At 49.1% G+C, this 20,886-nt stretch overlaps 1 protein-coding gene across 1 annotated transcript in view; it reads right to left on the bottom strand.

Moving 5' to 3' along the window:
* The window catches only part of DYNC1H1 (dynein cytoplasmic 1 heavy chain 1), a 68,112-nt gene that overhangs the window by 2,940 nt on the left and 44,286 nt on the right, over nucleotides 1–20,886 (bottom strand). The window contains exons 42-72 of the mRNA XM_072762353.1: nucleotides 20,496–20,659; nucleotides 17,920–18,049; nucleotides 14,932–15,065; nucleotides 14,328–14,442; nucleotides 14,065–14,226; nucleotides 13,768–13,982; nucleotides 13,461–13,665; nucleotides 12,219–12,392; nucleotides 11,990–12,109; nucleotides 11,675–11,795; nucleotides 10,530–10,725; nucleotides 9,943–10,060; nucleotides 9,640–9,855; nucleotides 8,765–8,977; nucleotides 8,501–8,628; nucleotides 6,693–6,846; nucleotides 6,118–6,264; nucleotides 5,870–6,020; nucleotides 5,467–5,720; nucleotides 5,250–5,384; nucleotides 5,066–5,160; nucleotides 4,733–4,907; nucleotides 4,497–4,572; nucleotides 3,622–3,782; nucleotides 3,334–3,445; nucleotides 3,171–3,231; nucleotides 2,956–3,079; nucleotides 2,675–2,788; nucleotides 1,655–1,825; nucleotides 1,278–1,495; nucleotides 1,081–1,184 (exon numbers count right to left, since the gene is read on the bottom strand). Coding sequence (XP_072618454.1) covers nucleotides 1,081–1,184; nucleotides 1,278–1,495; nucleotides 1,655–1,825; nucleotides 2,675–2,788; nucleotides 2,956–3,079; nucleotides 3,171–3,231; nucleotides 3,334–3,445; nucleotides 3,622–3,782; nucleotides 4,497–4,572; nucleotides 4,733–4,907; nucleotides 5,066–5,160; nucleotides 5,250–5,384; nucleotides 5,467–5,720; nucleotides 5,870–6,020; nucleotides 6,118–6,264; nucleotides 6,693–6,846; nucleotides 8,501–8,628; nucleotides 8,765–8,977; nucleotides 9,640–9,855; nucleotides 9,943–10,060; nucleotides 10,530–10,725; nucleotides 11,675–11,795; nucleotides 11,990–12,109; nucleotides 12,219–12,392; nucleotides 13,461–13,665; nucleotides 13,768–13,982; nucleotides 14,065–14,226; nucleotides 14,328–14,442; nucleotides 14,932–15,065; nucleotides 17,920–18,049; nucleotides 20,496–20,659 — 4,663 coding nt within the window. The remainder of the gene's footprint in view (nucleotides 1–1,080; nucleotides 1,185–1,277; nucleotides 1,496–1,654; nucleotides 1,826–2,674; nucleotides 2,789–2,955; nucleotides 3,080–3,170; nucleotides 3,232–3,333; nucleotides 3,446–3,621; nucleotides 3,783–4,496; nucleotides 4,573–4,732; nucleotides 4,908–5,065; nucleotides 5,161–5,249; nucleotides 5,385–5,466; nucleotides 5,721–5,869; nucleotides 6,021–6,117; nucleotides 6,265–6,692; nucleotides 6,847–8,500; nucleotides 8,629–8,764; nucleotides 8,978–9,639; nucleotides 9,856–9,942; nucleotides 10,061–10,529; nucleotides 10,726–11,674; nucleotides 11,796–11,989; nucleotides 12,110–12,218; nucleotides 12,393–13,460; nucleotides 13,666–13,767; nucleotides 13,983–14,064; nucleotides 14,227–14,327; nucleotides 14,443–14,931; nucleotides 15,066–17,919; nucleotides 18,050–20,495; nucleotides 20,660–20,886) is intronic.

The raw sequence follows: 20,886 nt of genomic DNA, 5'->3' as shown, positions 1-20,886 counted from the left end.
AACTCCACGGGTCCTGGGCTGCCCACGCCCACCGCTCTGCCTCAAACAGCCCCCAGCACAGGCCTTCATGTTGCTCTAGGGTGGACCGAGTGTGACGTCCCTGGCAGAGTGCTGGTGTGATGGTGGCAGCTCATTAGTATTGAGCAGCCCGATGCAGGCAGCTGGCTGCTAACAGAACAGAGTGGGGCACAAACCCTACAAACCATTTGCCTGGTGTGGGGGCCAAGCTGGGGTCACAGCAGGTACTGCCAGTGTTAAGACCCTATGTGATCTCAATACTGGCTCCTGCCCAACCCCGGACCTGCCGGAACCTGCCCTGCACCTAGGCCTTCAACTCACAATGGTTGGCCAGCCCAGCTTCTCGTCCTGGTGGCCTATGGGGCCATGGCCGCTTCACAGAGGAGGGCAGTCTGGCATGCATTTTAGGGTGTCCTCAGCGAGTGCTGTAACTAAGGATTCTCATGCAGAGCTGAATGGAACTGTCCTATCAAGTAGCTGTACGAGTTTGGGTGAATCATGAGTCTTTTCTGAGCCTGTTTCCCATGAAGAGAAGTCTGGGTTAGATCAGTGGTTTGCAAGCTCAAGGACACTGCTGCTGCCAGGAGGGCTTATTGGAGCAGATGGCTGGGCTCTCCTTTGGACTCAGGAGGTCTGACCCTGGCCCCAAGAACGTGCACTTATAATTAGTTCCAACAAGGCTGATGCTGCTGGACTGGGGACCACCCTCTGAAAACTGCATTAGGTTATTTTTTGAATAGTCTTGAAAAAGAAAAGTATAAGGAAAAACATTTTTAAGAAGTATTCTAATAAAGAAACTGAGGATTTTAAAACCTCACGTAATATTATACTTTTCATCTTCAAAGAAAACGAAGTGAAATTATGTCTGAATGTAAGCTGGAAACTGACACGTAATTTTCAGACCTTAGTGACCTGAGCCTAAACTGCAGAAGAGACACCAGCTGGAACTGTTTCCCCGCCGCTGGGCGGGGAGGGCTGGGGGAAGGAAGGCGACTTCCCACAGTGGAGTTGTTCGGAGGCAAGGGAGGAGCTCCCAGGGCGCCGGGTGAGTGGGGTACCCACCCTGGGTGGTGAGCAGGACTCTCTCGGCGTTGTTGGGCAGGCCTAGCCAGGAGGGCGTCTGGGTGTCGGGGAGCAGCTCCACCCACTGCACAAACTCCTCTCGCCTGGAGAAGCAGCACATTTGGAAATGCCATTAGGCATGACGCTGGAAAGTGGCCGGCATGGCGAAGGTCTAGGTCACGGGGGCGGGCTCCTACCTGATGCCGTCTGGCATCTGAATGTCTTTGTGTCCATCGACTTTGCAGGCCAACTTAAATTCACTGTCGAAACTCTTTGTTGTGAACAGACGCTCCAGGAAGGTGTTGAGCAGACGCTGATCGAACTCGTTGTCCACTCGGCCACCGTAGATGGACTGAGCCATCAAGGTCTTCAGTGCGGACCACGGGATCTTATCCGGGGAGATGTTTTGCCTCCCCTGTGTGAGGAAAGCTGGGACTGTGGGGGCAGGCCGCATGGGCACCAGCGTACCCTGGCTTCATACCCTCATCACACAGGAGGACCCCCACTGTCTGCCGCAACCGTGAATACTTCCGAGCATTCCCCTCCCACCTCTGACTCAGCAGCCTGCACTTGCCTTTGCCGTGTCATCCAGCCACGTGTCCACCGTGTCGCAGGCTGAGCGCAGGTCAGACTCCCCAAATTCATACTTCTTTGACCACCCCAGGGGTGCATATCGTAAGCGTTCTTGGATGATCGCGTGGAACCAGGCCAGCAGGAAGTACAAGCGAGCACGCTCGTTGGGAGACTGGGTGGGGAAGGTTATGAAGGATGGAGTCCCCAGAAAGCAGCACCCTTTCTAGCTGATGCAATGGGGCTACTCCCTCATCAAAGTTTCAAGAAGAGCTTCCTACTAGCCTGAGCTATGAACACCAGGACTTGGGATGCAGCACATTAATACTAATACTGTTGCCAGAAATTAAGTGCCAATTTTCCTATTAATAAAGATATCATCTAATGACACTGTGGAGATCAATTATTTAGCCACAAAAAATGATACAGGAGGGGATCCCTGGGTGGCTCAGCGCTTTAGCGCCTGCCTTTGGCCCAGGGCGTGATCCTGGAGTCCTGGGATCGAGTCCCACATCGGGCTCCCAGCATGTGTCCCTCTGCCTCTCTCTTAAATAAATAAATAAAATAAAATAAAATAAAATAAATAAATAAATAAATAAAAGATGCAGGAAACAAATTTTCTGAAATTGTCAGAAAAGGTGGATTATGGCACAAAATAAAATTGTACTGAAGGATCTCTGTCTTCCTGCCCAAGAGCCTTGGGGGTGGGGACCATGTTTGGGAGCACAGGATTGCCTGACATCGACCCCAGATATCTGAGATATCTGAGCTCCGGCTAGAGCTCCACTGGAGGCGTCTGCTCACCCAGGAGCATGACCGTCGCATCCTTGCAACCAAACACCGTGTACATTTCTTTCAACTTTTTCACAGCAAGGGAATTTTGCCTGAAGTTAAGCAGTAAAATCTCCAGCACGGTTAGCCACTCTGGTGTTTCTGAGAGGTGTGGAGACCTGCTTCTGAACTCAGCAATGGGACTCGGTGTCTCGGATTATCCCGACAGTGTGCCAGGAGAAAGCAACTTTACCTTGCATATCCGTGAGACAGGGATGCTGCTGAATGTCCTCAGCATGTTGGCCTTCACCCCCGGGGGTGGCTCAAACACAAAGATGCGGCCTGCTCGGAGCAGGTTCACAGGCACCTAAGGCAGACACGGCCCCCCGTCACCATTCTGGCTCACTTGCACTTTAGCTCAACCACACACACACACACACACACACACACACACACACACACACACAAGCACACAGGCGTTTAGAACAGAAAGAGGTCACACGAGCACTCACAGCCCACGCATGAGGCACGCACCTTGGGGTTGATCTCCATGGTAAGAAAGAGTCGGAAGCAGGCGTGTGGCTGCAGGGAGTGTAGCTTCTTCTCTAGCTGCATCAGCCACCCTGGGGCCAGGTGGACGTTCTTCAGCATCACCCATCTACAAGGGGAGAAAGAGACCGACAGCCACACTTTAGGTTTCCGGTCAGAATTCTTGGAAACTAAGGCTTTCTGAAATAAAATACGCCTACCTGCCCGATTTCACGGCTGTATTTATTGCTTTATCTGCTTGGTTGAAGCCTTCTGCTGAGCCTGGTGTCAGAAAGCTTAGTGTCAGCATAGCAGGCTTAGACCTCAGTGCCCACCGTGAATTCCGAGGGGCCTCAGCCAGTAAAACTGATCAAGTATCCTTACCGATTGCAATTGAAGTGATCTGTGTGTTCTGTTCAGCTGCAAGGTCTTCGACGTGACCACTGGCATCATACCCAGGCACAGAACACATCAGGACGGGAGTATTTGGCTTTACCTATAGACGAAGAGGTCAGAACTAAGAGAGCACACTGGACGGTGTGCATCTGTTGAGGGGAGAGCCCTGCAGGTCTGGCCAAGTGGGAGTCTGCAGCGGGTGTGGCCCTATGAGGAGATGGTGGCGGGGAGTTGGAGCAGGTATGTAGCTAAGCCTCTAGGGAGCCAAAGCCATACCTCAGTGTCCACGATGTGGGTCAGGTCGAGTGGCTGTTCCATGATGGACATGAAGGACTCCCCGAGGTTTGTGGAAACGAACATGTGGGCCATGGCCAGCAAGCGGTCAGGGCGGAAAGCCTGAATCAAGAGCAGGCGGTGGATGGCGTGCCCGATGGGTGCTGAAACAACATGGGAAGGGTTGGGGGGTGGGCATGGCACAGACTCTGAGCTACCCCAGCTAGGACTGGTCTCGCTACAAGCCTCTGCTTGGCAAATGCTCTGTGTACAAGAGTCAGCTCAAATGACACCTCAGAAATGACACTGCCCTTTCTGGTTCTCTCTGCCCCAAGGACTGCCACCACCTCCCGTCTTCAGCGGACACACCCATGACAGCACCTACAGTGTGGGCCTCTTTGTGGGTACTGTGGTGGTTACCAGTTTCATTTACTTATTCATTTAATTTACTTATTTACTTATTTATTTATTTACTTATTTTTTGTTGTTACCAGTTTTAAATGATTCCACCCACATCTGTTCATTGCAGGTCAAACACCTAAAGGTTCTTAGCCATGTCTAGAGAAGATGCTAGCAATCACCAGCCTCACCCTGCTGAGCTGCAGCCCCACCTAAGCTGGCTGGCACAAGGCCTTGGGGACCACTCTCAGAACAATTAATCTCTCCCTTCACGTTGGGCAAGGGCCTTCCTTTCTAGGCCTCTCTTGGTCTTCAAGCATGAGCTGGAACACGCATTAGGATCTGATTTTAACCCTGAGATTCTTATTTCAGGAACTGGCGACTTTTTTGGAAATGTCCCTTCACACTCAAGCAGCAAAGCCCAATTTTACATTTGGGTCCAGAATGAAAACACAGGGGAGGCCCTGATGTGGGCTTACTTGAGGGGGCTTCTTCACTCCAGAGGTAAGGGACCGTCTGCTCTGGGGAGCTGCTGTCCAACCAGATGCCAAATTGCTGTGGAGACATGAAAGAAAGCGTCACCATGGAGCAGAGCCCATTTTCATGGGCAGAGAAGTTGAGATGAATCTATCAGATGGCTGATGTGAGCACACAACACACACAATTCCTTACTGCTTTTCCTGGAAAGAGGCCAGGAAGTGTTCAGAACACTCACCTCATCAGCCTGAACCTTTGCAATCAGATCTTTGAATGCAGGGAGACAGCTCAACCTCACAACCGCCTCAGCCTGCTCCACTGTCAGGCCCTGGATCTTGGGTGTGGAGCCAGCACTCAGGACAATCTCCTTCCCTCTTAAGAAGTGCTGGAATTCGGCATCGTAGGTGGGCTCCCTGGGAAGGGGACAATAGGTTAGCGAGGGTCTCAGATTCATTTCTGCCTCCACTAGAAGAGTTTTCCCCCTTCTTTAAGCTCTCATAAAATGCTAGTAGGCAACCCACAAAATGATGACGCTCTGCAGGGGCAAGTGTGGTAGGGCGGCCGACCTTACCCGATGGTGCCCTTCAGTTTGATTCTGGCCAGCAGCATGGCGAAGGTGATGTGGTCCTGGTGCAGCATGCCCCTGGCCACCCGGTTGAATGCCACCTGGAGGTAAGAGCAGGCAATGCTGCTGTCCCCGGAGAACCACCTCCCAGCTTCCCTCCCCGGAGACAGCCAAGTGCAGGGCGCTCTACCTGGAAGAGATCCTTTGTTATGATGGAGAGGCGCTGCGTGTGGTCAGTGATGCCCTTGAGGTTTGGGTTCTCATACAGGACGTTGTGATAAATGTCCAGGAAAAACTGGAGGGAGTACTGGTAGAGGAAGTGGATCTGGAAGGGAGAGGGGGATGGCTGTTAGCTGGGAGAGCAGAGGGCAGCATGTGGTCCTGCAGCAGGGGGCTCCTGTGGTCACCTGCTTCAGAGATTCCATGGTGAAGTAGATGCTGCTGCAGGCGGTGGACAGCGGCAGGTACTGCTGCGACACGGTCTCCACCTCCTGCATGACGATGTCTGTCTCCTCCACCTTCCTCGTCACCTCGGCAGCCTCTCTCTTGAGGTTCTCCAGAGTCGTGATGATAGTGTCATCGTCCAGAATGCGCCCCTTCACCTCATTCAGGGCTTGCAGCAGGGACTTCTCCAGTTGACGCAGGCGGAGCTGGAATTCCCCTAAAAGATCACAGCATCCCGACTTCACTAGCGCTTACGCTCTTTGAGAAGGAGAGGTTGCCTGAACAAACCTGACGTGCTCTAGTCCCTTCAAAGCGCACCCCTGACCTGCCCCAAAACTCCTGAAGCTACGGACCCAGGAAACACACCTTGAAGTTTAAGAAGGTCGGAGCGCTTTTCATCCACGTCAGGCCTTTCTGCTTTAAGGACTTCATTCAGACACTGGCTCTGTAAACTGCTACGGGTGACCGTGAAGTTGACAAATGTGACCCGGGAACACAAGTCTGGTGGGAACTCCACCTGCCAAAAGGAGTAACAGAACAGTCCACTTTGTCACCTGAGCTGTGACACCAAGTGCCACACCAACTATGTATCTGAGGTGTATCTCGTTCCTTACGGTTGGATCTCGGGTGGACAGGAAGATGACAAATGACGGTGACAAGTCTATATCCTGGTCGCCGAGGGTGATCAGCACTCTCCCCCCTGTTCGCCGAACCTCGCGGTTCAATACTGGATTCAACACTGGGTCATAGCTCTCCACGTCCTATGTAGCACATGGGAAGTTTAACCATTAGGGCTCTGCAGTATTTATTTTCACCCAAATAACAGTGCATTGACACCACCCTCCTGCTCCAGATAAATGCACCTCAGAAGCTACCTACCCATGTGAATCTGCATCGGCCACTACAGTAGGCACGGGCCACCTGTGGGCCCTTAATTAAAACACTCAGTTCCTTAGTCACACTGGCCACACATGTGTCCACCACACTGGGCAGCACAGATCAGAGAACATTTCTATCACTGCAAAAGCTCCAGTGGATTGTGATGACCAAGATCAAGCAAATACTGTTTTGTTGGACTGACTTTTTACAGACCTTTGACATCAAACAAAGTCTTACAAAGTTCAAAAAGTACCATTGTTTAGATCCCATACTTCAGTTTTATGTCCTATCAACCGTTGGATGCACACACCTGCACCAGAAGGGGGTTCCCAAACCTCAGCGCGCTCTCCAAGTTCTTCCGGAAGGCATCATCCAAGAAGCTGGTGCGCGTGATCTTGCGGTCCTTGTACTCATTCATGATGAATTCTGTGGCCTGGCCAGACGGGTCGATGATCAGCGGGTACCTGAAGGTGAGGCAGCAATAGAGCAGGTTCAAGGAGCCCCGACAAAGACGATGGGAATGCCGTACCCACTGCTCCAGTGCGGTCTCCAGTCTCCCATGAAGACAAACAGGACAAATGGTTGATGCTAAAGCCATCTTTTTGAAGCTCTTCTTTAAGGAGCTAACAAAGTCACAGACTCTCTGGAGCAGGGCTATAAAGTTTCTCTTCTCGCGGGGACACAGGTTCTTGTCTCAGCATTCAGTACATGCTTTTCTGCAGATGCTGAGCATGTTACACTAGAATTACTGTTCTATGTGTTCCTGACCTTCTAGACCCTTCAGGAACTCGGGTGTCAGCAACCATGCTGCAGCAGCACCCACGGCTCATGGGCAGAAAGGGTTTAAACCACCAGGGACCCTGACAAATGGCAGATGCAACTTAGTTCTCACAAGGAGCCTGTGAGAAGGTACTGTCAGCATCAGCACATCTCTTTTATGAACAAACAAGATGGGATACTAAGAGGCTATGGCAGGGTGCCCAGGGTCACATCGCCAATTAAAAAACTTTTTAAAAAACATGTACTGCACATACACGTGCTTGCATAAAACTTAGAAGCTATGAAAGGGCAGATAGTGGGAAAAACCACCCCCTTCTCCTGTATTTGGTTGCCAGTTTCTGGTCTGTGTACTTGGGAAAAGATCCAGGTATTTACAGACCCAGGAGTGGGTGTGGGTGCGTGTGTCCACAGGGGGGCCACACTCGCCCTCACATGGCACTTGCCCCCATTGCTCACTGCCTGCTGGAGTGGCCCTCTGCACGCACACTATGAGTGGCCTGGTCTACAAGGACCCCAGCCTCCCACTCCTGATATACATAGTGACGTGTGAACCGGCCCCCACGAGGAGCACCACAGGTGCTTTCAGTGTGCTGTTGGTCACATGTGCAGGCTACTGTTGAATAAGTACCTAGGAGTGTGTATTTCTCACTGAGAGGAACACAGCCCTGTATAGACCATGAGCATGGGTCAATGATCTCACCAGCACCATCTGGCAAGACATGGAGCCTGAGGGTTTGCTCCCAAAATAAATCACACCCACAAGTCGTCATCCTCTTTGTGTCCCTGGGACAGTGATACACATCAAGGGCTCGAGGATTTGAAGATTCTGAGATAAAAACACTAAGGATGTCTGGGTGTGAGAGCTGCCGCAGAGGCAGCTCGAGCTCCCGAGGGCCAGGGGCCCCGTATGTGGGATGAGCCCTGAGGACCCCCTGAGCCAGTGCTAAGCCTGCCATCCCTCCAGTCATCCTCCACTTCTGACTCTGGCTTCTTAAGCCATAAACCAGATACCAGTTTCCCCTTTAAATCTTTTCAGCTAAGTATTTTCAGTTATAATATTTGGAGAGGGTCTGTTTCACTGTCCACTGATCCTCAGCCCTGCCAATCAGCTATGAAAGGTTACATGAGAAAGGTTCCTTACAGAACAATTCAGTCAGTGAGGGTGAGGATCATGTGCACCCCACCACCAGAGAGGGGCGCTGAGCCTGCCTGCACCATTTGCCTACTTCCACGTTTCTATTCATTTCCTCAAAGATGCGTTTTGAAAAAACAAACAAAAGAACGGGACCACTGCACGTAGAAACTTTTAAGCTGCTCTCTGTTTGAGCGAGTCCGTACCTGTTGAACCGCTTCAGCATGATGGCATTCTCTGTACACAGGTCATCCGCAGGTAAGGAGCTGGCTTGCCAGCGGAGACGCTCGTCAGCATTGGAGAGGTACTCCGTCCGTGCGATGTCTGTACGGAACTGAAAGGTGAGGGAAGTTACCCTTCCTTTTCAGAACTACAGGTGCGTGATTTCAAGCCAGGACTCGAACAGGTGAGTGGACACCAGTCTGGCCCACGCCTTTAACACCTGTTTGGAATTCCCTATGGACACTTACCTGGATGTTGGCTTGCTGCAAGTGGTGGGACCAAGTGGTGAACAAGTTTTGGCGCATCTGCTGGTCAAAGTAACCCGCATAGGCAATGAACGCCGCTGACAAGAGGCAGTCCCCAGCAATAGTGGACATCTGGTTTTTGAAAGTCTCACTTGTTTTTTCCCATCGTTCACGTTCAGCAGACAAACTCTTCAGGAGAGCAGTACTCCGGTTTACCTAAAAGGAAAATCAAACAGGATTTATACCATAAAGTGAAAATCTGTTCCTCCACAGGGCTCTGGGTGGGCTAGAGACAGAAACAGACTCTAGTTGTTCACAGTCCCAGAGAAGATGGGACCCAGCTCCCCCACGACTGAGGAACCTAAGCAGGGTGTGAGGGGGTGCAAAGAAGCAAGGGTCAGCCTTGAGATGTACAAGGGAGTGGAGATAGGGCAGGAAGAGGGCCTGGAGTGGAGGGTTGGCCAGAGGGAAGAAACACTGCTGGCAGAAGAGGAGAATATTCTGTGAATTCGGGAGGAGTATGGGCTTGGTGATAGACACAGCAGTGGACATGAGGCCTGGACAGACAACCAGGCCTTTGGTGACTCCACTGAAACAGAGGCGGGCAAACAGCCAGGCTGGGGACTGGTGTGGAGAGGGGGCTCACTGGCTGCAGATCGCCTCCTGGTATCCACCTGTCCTAATCAATGCCACTCAGAAAATACTCAGGGAAGCCAGCACGACCGGTCAGACACAAAAAAGCTAGCTGGCGGAGATGAATGTGGGGCACACACATGAGAATGTGTGTTAAGCCCTAGGAGCACCTCGTGTTAAACCCCACAAAGACAGAATTGAAGGGAGTCAGCAGTAAAATGGCACATGGTTGATGACAATCTTACTTTTGCTTCAACAGCAGCCAGGTCTGCTTTGATGGCCTGGGCCTCCGAGATGAGGACGGCGTACTCTTCCTTGTAGCGGGCGATGCTGGCTTCCAGGTCCCGGATCATCTGCTCTACCTCATTGGCCTTCTGCTGGTTGTCCTTGGCGTCATCCTCCAGCTTCTGCAGCTCATTGCGTAGGGGCTCCACTCGCTTTAACATGTCGGCGTAGTTAAGCTGAGAAAGACAAATGGTAGTTATCCTTCACAAGTGACCGGCCTGGCAGTGGCTTTTCACACAGGAGCTCCCGGTTACACTGGCTACCTGTGCAATTGCCCATTTCACCATTGGCCCACAGGCCAGGGATGCCCGGTTCACAATCTCGTAGTTGTAGCTTGGGTTGGACATGTAGTTTTTCTTCATCTTCTCTCTTATGGCATCACTGCAAAAAAGGAATTGTAGTTCTAAGTATATGTAGAGTGAACGAAGTAGAGTTTTTAGGAACCCAAAATGTGAAGGCTGGTTCCCATCCACTGCCCCCACAACCAGACCCACCCGTGTTCCATGTAACAGTGGCAACTGCTGCCAGGAAGGCCTCTGACCCTCCTGCCCCCACCCTCCCCTGATGTGAGGCAGTGTCTGACATCAGCTGTGTGGTGTGGAGGCGCTCGCAAGTATTTGTGGGGATGGGGTAGAATTCGGCTCACAGCGGTCAAGGAATCAGAACATTACTGCCAGGGATGGGAAGAAGAAATCTGACTACTACTTTGAAGGAACCAGCCTGAAAGGCATTAACCTAACGGATGCCGCCTTCTAGTGTACGCCAGGCCACAGTGACAGGGCCACACAATAGCAGGAAAACCTCCCGACACCTGAGCACTGTCTTCTACATCCTTCCTGGCAACGCTCACCTGATCTCCTCTGCAGAGAAGTTGACGATGGTGGGGATGAAGTTTTCCCTCATGATGATGGAGCGGATTTGCTTCCAGTCTGTGGTGCTCTCTCCCAGCAGCAGGCAGATGGACTCGAGCGCCAGCTTCACGGCAGCGGGAGGGTTGGCCATGGACCGCACCTCCACCAGGTGCTGCTTCTTGATCGATTTCACCGCTGAGCACAGGGGCAGCAAAAGAGGTAGGGGTGGGAAGGTGACAGAGTGAGCACAGTGAGGGGGCTGCGGCACAGCAGAGCTGTGGCTCTGATGAGGAAGGGGCCACTGCTCAGAAGGTCCCAGTGAGCAAGACTTTCTATCTTTAAATCCCCTGGAACGGTGTTAAGTAGCTGACCTTTTAAATAATTATGAAGAGCTTGCTGTACTGACCCCACACTAAACTAAAGCAAGATGCTGCTTTCAGGAATGTCTCATAGGACCCCATTAGCTTATTTACCTCCATAAACTTAAAAGATTTAAATATTTTAATACTTTCTCAGTGGTTACTCGGAAGTGAGAACTCTATTAAGTTCCCATCTAAATCTGACTCTCAGGGAAAATCTACAGTTTGGACAGTGTGTGTCACTTTCTCCCATCCTATAGTAGGGGACTTCATGTCTGAAACAAACGCCAGCAGGCCACGAGAGAGCACAGGTCAGGGGCCCGCTTGGTTGCTGCTACAGCGTCCTGCAGGTGCCTGGTGGAGTAAGAACGGAGGCCAGCACTATCAGCGCATAAATTTGTGGTCGCCAGCCCGGCCAGGGCACACTCGGGCAACATGCACGCTTCAGGGCATTTCTGGTGACATTCAAGTCAGGAATTTGTAATAGCACATGCACGTAATTATCACTGGATCTTAAAAACAAAAACACGTATCCACATAAACCTTATGCTGTCAGCTGTCTCTCCTAAGAAGAGTTCTACTCCGGTGAAAGCAAAGCAGCATTACAAGAACTTTGCTTTACGAGAGATGAAGACAATCTCCAAAAAAAAAAAAAAAAAAAGACGACGACAATCTCCAGTGTTCAGGAAAGCCTTCGGGTATTTACCATGCTCAGCCAACTCTCCACAGCACCACGGATGGAGCACCCTTTCTAAAAAGCCAGACCTCTGACAGCACTGACGTACCATTCTGGGCCTCAATGACAGCAGGCTCCACCTTGTCCAGATCTTCTTTGACACTCATTTGTTTGTCTGCTATCACTTCCTGCTGCTTATGCAGCTGTTCCTGAATTTCTTGGCTCATTACCTAAAACGGAAGAAGGGCTTGGCTGCAGTACTGGTTACTTTGCTGAGTGACTCCTGAACGACACTCCTGACCTCCCCCAGACACCGCCGCCCCAACCCATCAAACCCTGAAGACCACCCAGACTACACTTCCTGCTCTCCCCACAGACTGCCAGCGGGGGCCCAGCTGGGCGAAGGCTCCTGAGACACACATACCTTCTTTTTCTCTGCCTCCTGCTGGTCTTTCACCATCTTCTTCAGCTTGTCGTTTGCGGCCGCGTTCTTTACCTCCAGCTCTTGGCTCTTTATCCTCAGATCACGCCGGAGCTCCTCCACCTGAGGGACAGACGCCGTGTTAGGAAAACAGAATCGTGCAGAAATTACCTGGAAAGGGGTCCTCACACCAGCCCCCTGCCCGTGAGTGAAGCGAACCCCTGGGAGGTACCTGGTCAACCGTTTCTTTGATTTTTCTAAGCCCAACATTCAAATGCATCTGCTGCTCCTCAAGCTCGCTCCGCTTCTCATGGAACAGGTTGGCGTAATGGTTAATGAAGTCCAGGTAGTGGCGGGGCGTGATGGCCATCGTCCTGCCCCCTCGCTTTGCCAGCCGAGCGTTAGCCTTTTAGAAAATAGGTAAATCTTTTCACTCTTCGGGACGTTCTCCGTGATTTAACCTCCAAAAGCTAACTGCTCTGCCTACAGGGATGCCCGGTGATTTGGTGCATGGATGCAGCCCTCAGAAGTCACAATTGAGCTGGGCTCTCAGCTCAGCCTCCTACGAGATCTCAGGGAGCCCCTGAGACCCCTAAGCTTTCCCAAGCTTCCCTGTAACACAGAGGTAACCTCGGTGACCTCACACACATACTCCGTGTGAACAGGCTCTACAGCTGGGGTTGTGTGTGCTCTATCTCTTGCCTCCTGCTTATTTCCCATGGACACCAACATAACAGATGGCACCAGGACAAGGGCAAGTGGCACAGCTGTGTGACCAGCTGCTCTGGCCCCTCAGGCTCACGTAAGGCAGCAGGATACCAGCAAGGGAAGCCAGGGCCAGGCCACATTCTGGAGGCAATGGAGATCTGCAGGTGCGGCAAGGAAGTGATCAACGGGACACCCACAGACTCACAGCGGTTTTTACAAAGCCTTTCAGATGAGAGATTGGACTCTCCCATGATAAGGAATCTAAAGCCAGGGTCTCCAAACCCTGGCCAACGAGCCAAATCCTGCCACTGCATGTTTTCTGCACACGAAGCACTAGTGCACACAGCCCTACCCATGTGTACATATGCAGGCTGTGGAGGCTTTGTGTACCAAGGCAGGGCCGAGTAGTTAAGAGACCCTCCTGGTCCACAAAGCCTAAAACATGAACGCTCTGGCCTTTTCCAGGAAAAGCTTGCTGACCTCTGATCTGAATGGAGAATCAGCACCCTCCCCAACACACACTGGCAGTGAGATAACAAAAGCAGAGAAGAACGTTTTACAGAGGCAGAAGCCATAAGGCAGTGAAGGTCAATGACCCCAGAAGGTGCAGCCTGGTAACGAGGAAGAGTCACCGCTGACAGAGGTAAGAACAGGCAATGGCACTGTGCATAATCCCAGGTACCCATAGTCTCTTCTTCATTGGTTTACTTTTATGTTAGCAGAATGTTTAGTTTTTTTTCCCCCATGACCTCAAAATGGAACCAACCTGGTGAAGAGTCTGATGAACAAATACACAGCTATTTACAATAGCTTCCCGATGTGATGGTGGCTGTGGAAGTTTGTCATACACAACTGGCATGTAATCAGGCACAATGTAATTTGGCTTCTCCAGGTCCATTTTACTTGTGAATTCTTTGCCCACTTGATATAGTGCTTCAGTGGACCAGTCCCCAAACCAATTCAACACACACCTGAAAAAGATGCCCATGTCTCAAATAGCTCCCAAGAGCAGGGTTTGCCCCTTGGGAAGAATTTGGCTCTTGTGAACCAGAGCTGAGCAAACATCAGCATACCTGTTGAAAAGTGCTGGGGAAGTGGCTGCGCGGTCCTTGAGCCCCTCTGAGGATGGGTTCATGGTGAAGACAACATGAAGGTTGCGGATGACCTGGCTGGTGAACCATTTGTAGAGTTCCTCATGCGAGTCCAGCATCAAGCCCTCCTTCTGGGCCCCCTCTTTACACTGGGTCATCAGGGTGGCATACTCATCTCCTTCGAAGAGGCCAGGAACCTAGCCAATGAGAGCATTACTACTAACTGATCCTTTTAACCTGCTGCCACTAATACACAACACAGTGTAATGTGGCACTTACTTCCCCATTGGCCAGAAGGGTATTCATTCGCTCCAGGAATCCAGAATCTAATACGTTGGATTCATCCATTATAAATGCTATCTTTTCATTCTTACAGCCAGAACGTCTCAACACCGTGCGAAGATCTTCATCAAAGTCTTCCCCTGTATACTTTCTATGCACCTACAGAAGCAGTTGGCAGGTTAGGTCCATTCTCATTCAAGGAGCCATGTGCAGGAATCAGGAGTCGGTCACTGGGATTAAGAAGTGTCAACTAGACCCACCTTAATCTGGTACACGCTCAAACCATTCATCCAGGCCACAAAGCGGGACAGGGTGGTTTTTCCCGCTCCACTGACACCAATCAGAAGCAAGTGGCCTTGAGGTTGGCGGAATATTCTGAAACATCAGAAAAGATACATTTCAAGGCTTTTATGCTCTGTTCCCCCTTTGACACTTAGGTCCTAAACTTTTTCAGGAGTTAACCTACAACATTTTTAATGTGTTTATCTTGTACGTTAAACAGTTGTTGAGCAATCTGCTATCTGCTAGGTCTGGAGGAGGTGCAAAGATCACTAGGACATGGTCCTGTCCTCCAGATAATCAGATGGCAAGAGGCAGACAGACTCGATTCTACCAAGAGTTTTTAATCACGGTAGGAACAGACTGCTAGCAGGAGCCAAGTTAAGTGCTGCACAATAGACAAGTATGTGACAAAGAAGCTGGACTTAGAAGGGGGGGGATGGTCACTTTGCAGAGGAGTTGGAGCTCCAAGGTCAGCTGGGAGGCCTGGCAGGATCCCCACCACTATATATATATATTTTTTTTTTCCCACCACTATATTTAACAGCAGCTTAGGCAGTTGTGAGGCTGCAACAACAAACTCACCGGTCAATCCTGAGCACGTGGTCTAACACTTCATTAAAGAGGACCAAGGGGACGTCAAGTTCTTCTTCATAGAAGACTTTCAGCCGAGCTTTGACATAATCTCTTAGTTCTTCCTGGTCTACTGGGATGTAATCCTGGAGAAAAGGTAAGACCCAAATTACTAAGAAGACATTACCTTCGTTATTACACCAATTATATTTTCATATGCTCAGATGTGCCTGGCTGGCTCAGTCAGTACAATGTGAGACTCTTGATCTCGGGTCGTGAGTTTAAGACACACATTGGGCGTGGAGCGTACTTAAAAAAAAAAGTTCCATGTACTAAGAAACTATTTAAAAAATGCAACAAAAGAGGAGTGCCTGGCTGGTTCAGTCACTGGAGCATGCAACTCTTGATAATAGGATTGTGATTTCGAGCTCCATGTTGAGTGTAGGGATTGTTTAAAAATAAAATCTTTAAGGACACCCTGGGTGGCTCAGCGACTAAGTGCCTTTGGCTTAGGGCATGATCCCAGGGTTCTGGGATCGAGTCCCCCATCAGGCTCCCTGCAGGAAGCCTGCAGGAAAATATTTTTTTTTTTTTTAAGATTTATTTATTTACTTAAAGATTTTATTTATTTATTCATGAGAGACACAGGCAGAGGGAGAAGCAGGCTCCACGCAGGGAGCCTGACATGGGACTGGACCCCGGGTCTCCAGGATCACACCCCAGGCTGAAGGTGGCGCTAAACCGCTAAGCCACCAGGGCTGCCCTTAAAGATTTTATTTATTCATTCATGAGAGGCAGAGAGAGAGAGAAAGAGAGAGAGGCGCAGAGACACAGGCAGAGGGAGAAGCAGGCTCCATGCAGGTAGCCCGACGTGGGACTTGATCCCGGGCCTCCAGGATCAGGCCCCGGGCCAAAAGCAGTGCTAAACTGCTGAGCCACCCGGGCTGCCCCAGTGGAAAATATTTGTAGAGAAAGATTTCTTTCTTTCTCTAAACTTCACTGAAAGACCTCACAGAAGGGCCTAAATAAATGAAGACAGAGACCACCCTGCAGAGAAAAGCAAACTACTGTAAAAATGTCAGTTCCATCCAAATTGAAGAGAAAGTCAATGTAGTCCCGGCCTCAATCTCAATGGTGGACAATAGTGGTGGTTTTAGCACAGTATGACTAGAGGAAAAGTGCCAAGGATGGTCAAGATATCCATAAGGGTCCTATCAGGGCTATGCTATCAGGGCCATGCAGTCTGAGCACAGGGAGTGACAATCAGTAGAACAGTAGAGAGCCTCTAAAATAGACCTGTGCATGCAGAGAACCCATAATGACCCAGAGATGCTGCCAAGTAGAGGATTATCCAACCAACAGTGCTGGGTCCAGTGTTAGGACAATGGACACTCCCCAGGAAAAACTGAAAATGGACTTGTAGCTCACTCCACATATATACACAATCATCAATTGATCATGGTGTTTTTTTTTTTTTTTTAAGATTTTATTTATTCATGAGAGGCACAGAGAGAGAGAGAGGCAGAGACACAGGCAGAGGGAGAAGCAGGCTCCATGCAGGGAGCCTGATGTGGGACTCGATCCTGGGAGTCCAGGATCACGCCCTGAGCCAAAGGCAGATGCTCAACCACTGAGCCACCCAGGGATCCCCTGATCATGGGTTTAAGTAACAGGGCATTAACATCATTTGCTCTTCAAAAGACACCATAAGGACAGTGACAGATGAACCACTGGTAGAAGATGGTGCCTATAAATGAAAAGGATTAGAATCTAGAGTCCATAAATAAACAGAAAATTCCAGCAGCACCAAACCTATCTTGCTATTTTTTGCTTCCATGCAGCCATCTGCCTAGCATGTCCTTCCTGACGAAGGTGTACAAACCCCTTTAAGACCCAATGTCAGAGAGAAAAAAAAAAGTCCCAATGCCAGGGATGCCTAGGTGGCTCAGTGGTTGAGCGTCTACCTTTGGCCCAGGCATGATACTGGGGTCCCCGGATCAAGTCCGACATCGGGCTCCCCGTAGGGAGCCTGCTTCTCCCTCTGCCTATGTCTCTGCCTCTCTCTCTCTCTCTCTCTGTTTCTCTCATGAATAAATAACATCTTTAAAAAAACCCAAAAAAAAGGGGATCCCTGGGTGGCGCAGCGGTTTGGCGCCTGCCTTTGGCCCAGGGCGCGATCCTGGAGACCCGGGATCGAATCCCACGTCGGGCTCCCGGTGCATGGAGCCTGCTTCTCCCTCTGCCTGTGTCTCTGCCTCTCTCTCTATCTCTCTGTGACTATCATAAATAAATTAAAAAAAAAAATTAAAAAAAAAAAAATACCCAAAAAAACAAACAAACAAAAACCCAAAAGACCCAACATCAGGGTTAGCTCCACCGAGATCTCTACCCAGACCGAGCTGTTTCCACCTGTCTCTCCTTTTGGGCTGGGAGCTCCCTACAGCAAATCTTCACTCATCTGTGTGTCCACACAACCTACCGAATGAAATGCATATCAAAACAACTTACTAAAACATCCTACTCTCTTTTGGAAAAAGGACAGCTCACAGCTATTCTAGAAACGTCAACTTTATTTAGTATAGTAGTATATGAAGCATTTTCACACAAATTATTTATAATCAGCTTATTTTTAAAAGGGGAAAGGTTTATACGATCGAAAGAGAAACCAGAGCATTAGCTCATTTTTAGAGTGTAAGGAAAGTGAAAGCAAAGAGAAAGACTCCTTCTGCTACAAACACATGGAAGCCATGACCCCTGCTGGCTGGAATGGCGTGGCTCTTCTATCAACCACCTCATGGAAGTAAGAAACACAGCTGGTCAAACAGCCCCAGCCACACTCCTGGGATTATTTGCCCTAAATCATCAGCAAATATGTAGTGCATTGTGCCTATAACCAATGCTTCACACTTACTGGGTGCTTCAGGAAAAAGTTTTGATTAGAAGAAAATTCTTACTAAAATGAAAAGAGGAAGTATATCTGAAATGACATATATTTGTTACCTTTGACAACCAGTTGCTGTACAAGATGGGCCGGCTCATCGCCTTCTCTTTGTCTATGTTGGGAAAGTGCTTCAGAGCAACCATATCGATGTTCTCGTCCGTCCAGCGCCTTTCCTCATCCTCCACCAGTCTAATGGAAGAAGAGTGACATGCGTATCAGGCCAGAGACCATGGTGAGAAAACACCAGGTTTTGTTGGGCTAGGCTGACTCCAAGGTGTAGAATTAGCTTTTACCAGGAATTTTCATTTTCTACAAAAGGAAAAACTTAAGAATCTGAATTCTGGATAGCTTAAACAATCCAAGATTTTGATATTAAATATAAAACTCCTCAAAAATATGGCACCGCTACATGTAAAAAAAATTCCTCTGGGGGCGCCTGGCATCTCAGTTGGTACAGCGAGGGACTATTTGAGGTCATGAGTGCAAGCTCCATGTTGGGTATATAGATTACTTAAAAAAACAAAAGCAAAGACAAAAGTCAAAAAAATTCCTCTAGAACATTTAATTACATTGATTTTTAAAATAATAACATGAGGGGCACCTGGGTGGTTCAATCAGTTGGGTTTCTGCCTTCAGCTCAGGTCATGATTTCAGGGTCCTGGGATTGAGCACTACATCGGAAGTCGGCTTCTCCCTCTATCTCTGCCCCTCTCCCTGCTCATACACATGCTCTCTCTCTCAAATAACAATAAAATGATGACAGGAATCTCATTTCTAAGCTTGCCTACTGTTAAGTTCCCAATATCCTGGGGGCAATAAGAGGACAAGGATGGGGAAATGCAGGACACACTACAATGCTGGAGACACAGGGCTTGTAAAGAAAACTATGAGCCAAGCAGGTGAGACTGAACCTGTCCTTGTGGATTTGGGGGGTCGGGGGTGGGGACACCTTCTGAGAAGTTGAATATGTGATACACTCAGCAGGCTACCAGGAACAGGTCTGGCGAAGGCGGGTCATGTAGTTACTATAGCCAATCAGAATTTACAAGTACCACTGCCATTGCTGTGTTTTAATGAAAACAAAATTTTGTCTTTGGTATTTTGGGAAACTTGTAAAAATTATAGCTCAAATTTTTTCACTACTAATAAAGAGTGTTAGTTTTTAGTTGTTAGTTTAAAAAAAAAAGCTAGTAAGTTCCTTGCTCTGCTCATCTGGTACACTGGGCTCTTGGTCAGGGCAGCTGTGCAAAACTCAAGTACTCCAAAGACCCTGATTTGAAAGCCAGAGATCTATAACGAAGTGACGTTCTGGGACTCCTTGAAAGCATGGGTGAGAAAAGCTGCCTGGAGGCAGGACTCACTGGTCCAAAGGTATAGCTGCCAAATATGTAAGTACTTCTTGGTGTGGAGGGAGCCACTGGCTTGGGTTCTCCCAGGGGACTGACTGTTAACTGGATGCTACCAACCACAAGCATCCAGGACAGTGAGTGGCCAGAGGAACTGTGTCCTCTGCATATGGCCACCTCACACTTACCCTGGGGGTGAGGGAACCTGCCCTGCCATCAAAGGCCTGCTCTCCTGCACTGTTCTGAGTAACCCAGTTCACAGGCAGAACATTTCCCCCAAATAATTTGGGCAGGAAACTGTGGTGCTGCATTAAATAGTAGATCTATTATGATTTACTGCTTAGAAATTTAGAGTCAAAGCAACACAAATTTGACTTTTCCTCACCCGCTTAAAATGAACCTAAAAGTCTATGAAGCCTAAAATATGTAAAATTAAAAATACAGAAACAAAAAAAAAAATGACAGAGTAGGAGCTGGGAAAATTAAGATTTTACTGTCAAACAAAGATTGTACTAAACTCTAAAGAATGTAAGAAGTTGGTTATGGCTAAAAAATATCAATAATTTTCAAGATTCCTCAAGAGGTGAAGACTCAACTTTTCACTGGCATTTCCTGGGACTCAAACCACAAAACCTTCCACCATCTATACTGATCATGAGCAGCTCTTTCCCTAAGTATGGGTGACTTCGCCAGAAAAATTCAGAATCTACAAAGGGAACACCTGAGACAAGTGACCAACAGGTAAAGAGAAAACCAAAGTCCCAGGGACAGAGCTATAAACCCTCTGAGGAGAGTAAAGATCGATGGTAAGGAGTGGTGATTATGGAAACTGTATACTAGGGGGTTGTTAGAAGGCATTTAACTATGGGTTGTTGTTGTTTTTAAAGTAATCTTTACACCCAAAGTGGAGCTCAAACTCATGACCTCAAGATCAAGATTTGCATGCTTCACTGACTAAATGAGCCAGGTGCCCGTAGAAGGCATTTAAATTTGTCAAAAAACTCTAGCTCTGACAAGATTATGCAGCGCCCACTTGACAGCTGCAGAGGTTAATGAAGTACCCTGCCCTACACCACTGAGTAAGCAGTGGTGGGCAGTCCCTGTGCCCTGAGACCTGACACGCTGGGCTTGGTGCCCAGACACAGGGCCACCCTCGCCGCTTCTGTTCCCTTCTACCACCAGCAGAACCTGGCTCAAATCTGAAAGGCCAGCTTTGCACAGACCCTAACTCAGAGGACGGTAAGAGTCTGAGTAGTGGAGCATGGAGCTAACCTCATCCTCAGCTTTACCTGTCTTGGAAGAGACGGAGGGCTTCGTGTGCCCAAATCCGAATGAGGCCTTCCACAGGTAGAGTCTCCAGAGGTCTCAGGGCCTCGAAAATTCCTCGTACCCACCTCGTCATCTCACGGGGTGAGTAGATATAGTGGGGCTGTGTGTCCTGAGTGAATCTTTCCTGTGGGTTCAGAAAAGCGAAGGTATGTGTAAATACCTTAAGACATGAAAGGTGGGTAAAGGGTCAAATGCTGTGTAAGATTTTTATATTGAAAATGAACAGCCTAAGTCCTGGAATATTTAACGATGAATTAATAGATAATGTTGGAACAACTGGACAACTATCCAGAACAAAGTTCTATCCAAGTTGTTCACTTTTATACTGAAATTAATTATATTTAAAGGAAC

Source organism: Vulpes vulpes, chromosome 6 (genome assembly GCF_048418805.1).
Source record: "Vulpes vulpes isolate BD-2025 chromosome 6, VulVul3, whole genome shotgun sequence".
Lineage (NCBI taxonomy): Eukaryota > Metazoa > Chordata > Mammalia > Carnivora > Canidae > Vulpes > Vulpes vulpes.
Note: the sequence above shows the minus strand (reverse complement) of the source record. Positions and strands in the feature narration are given on the sequence as shown.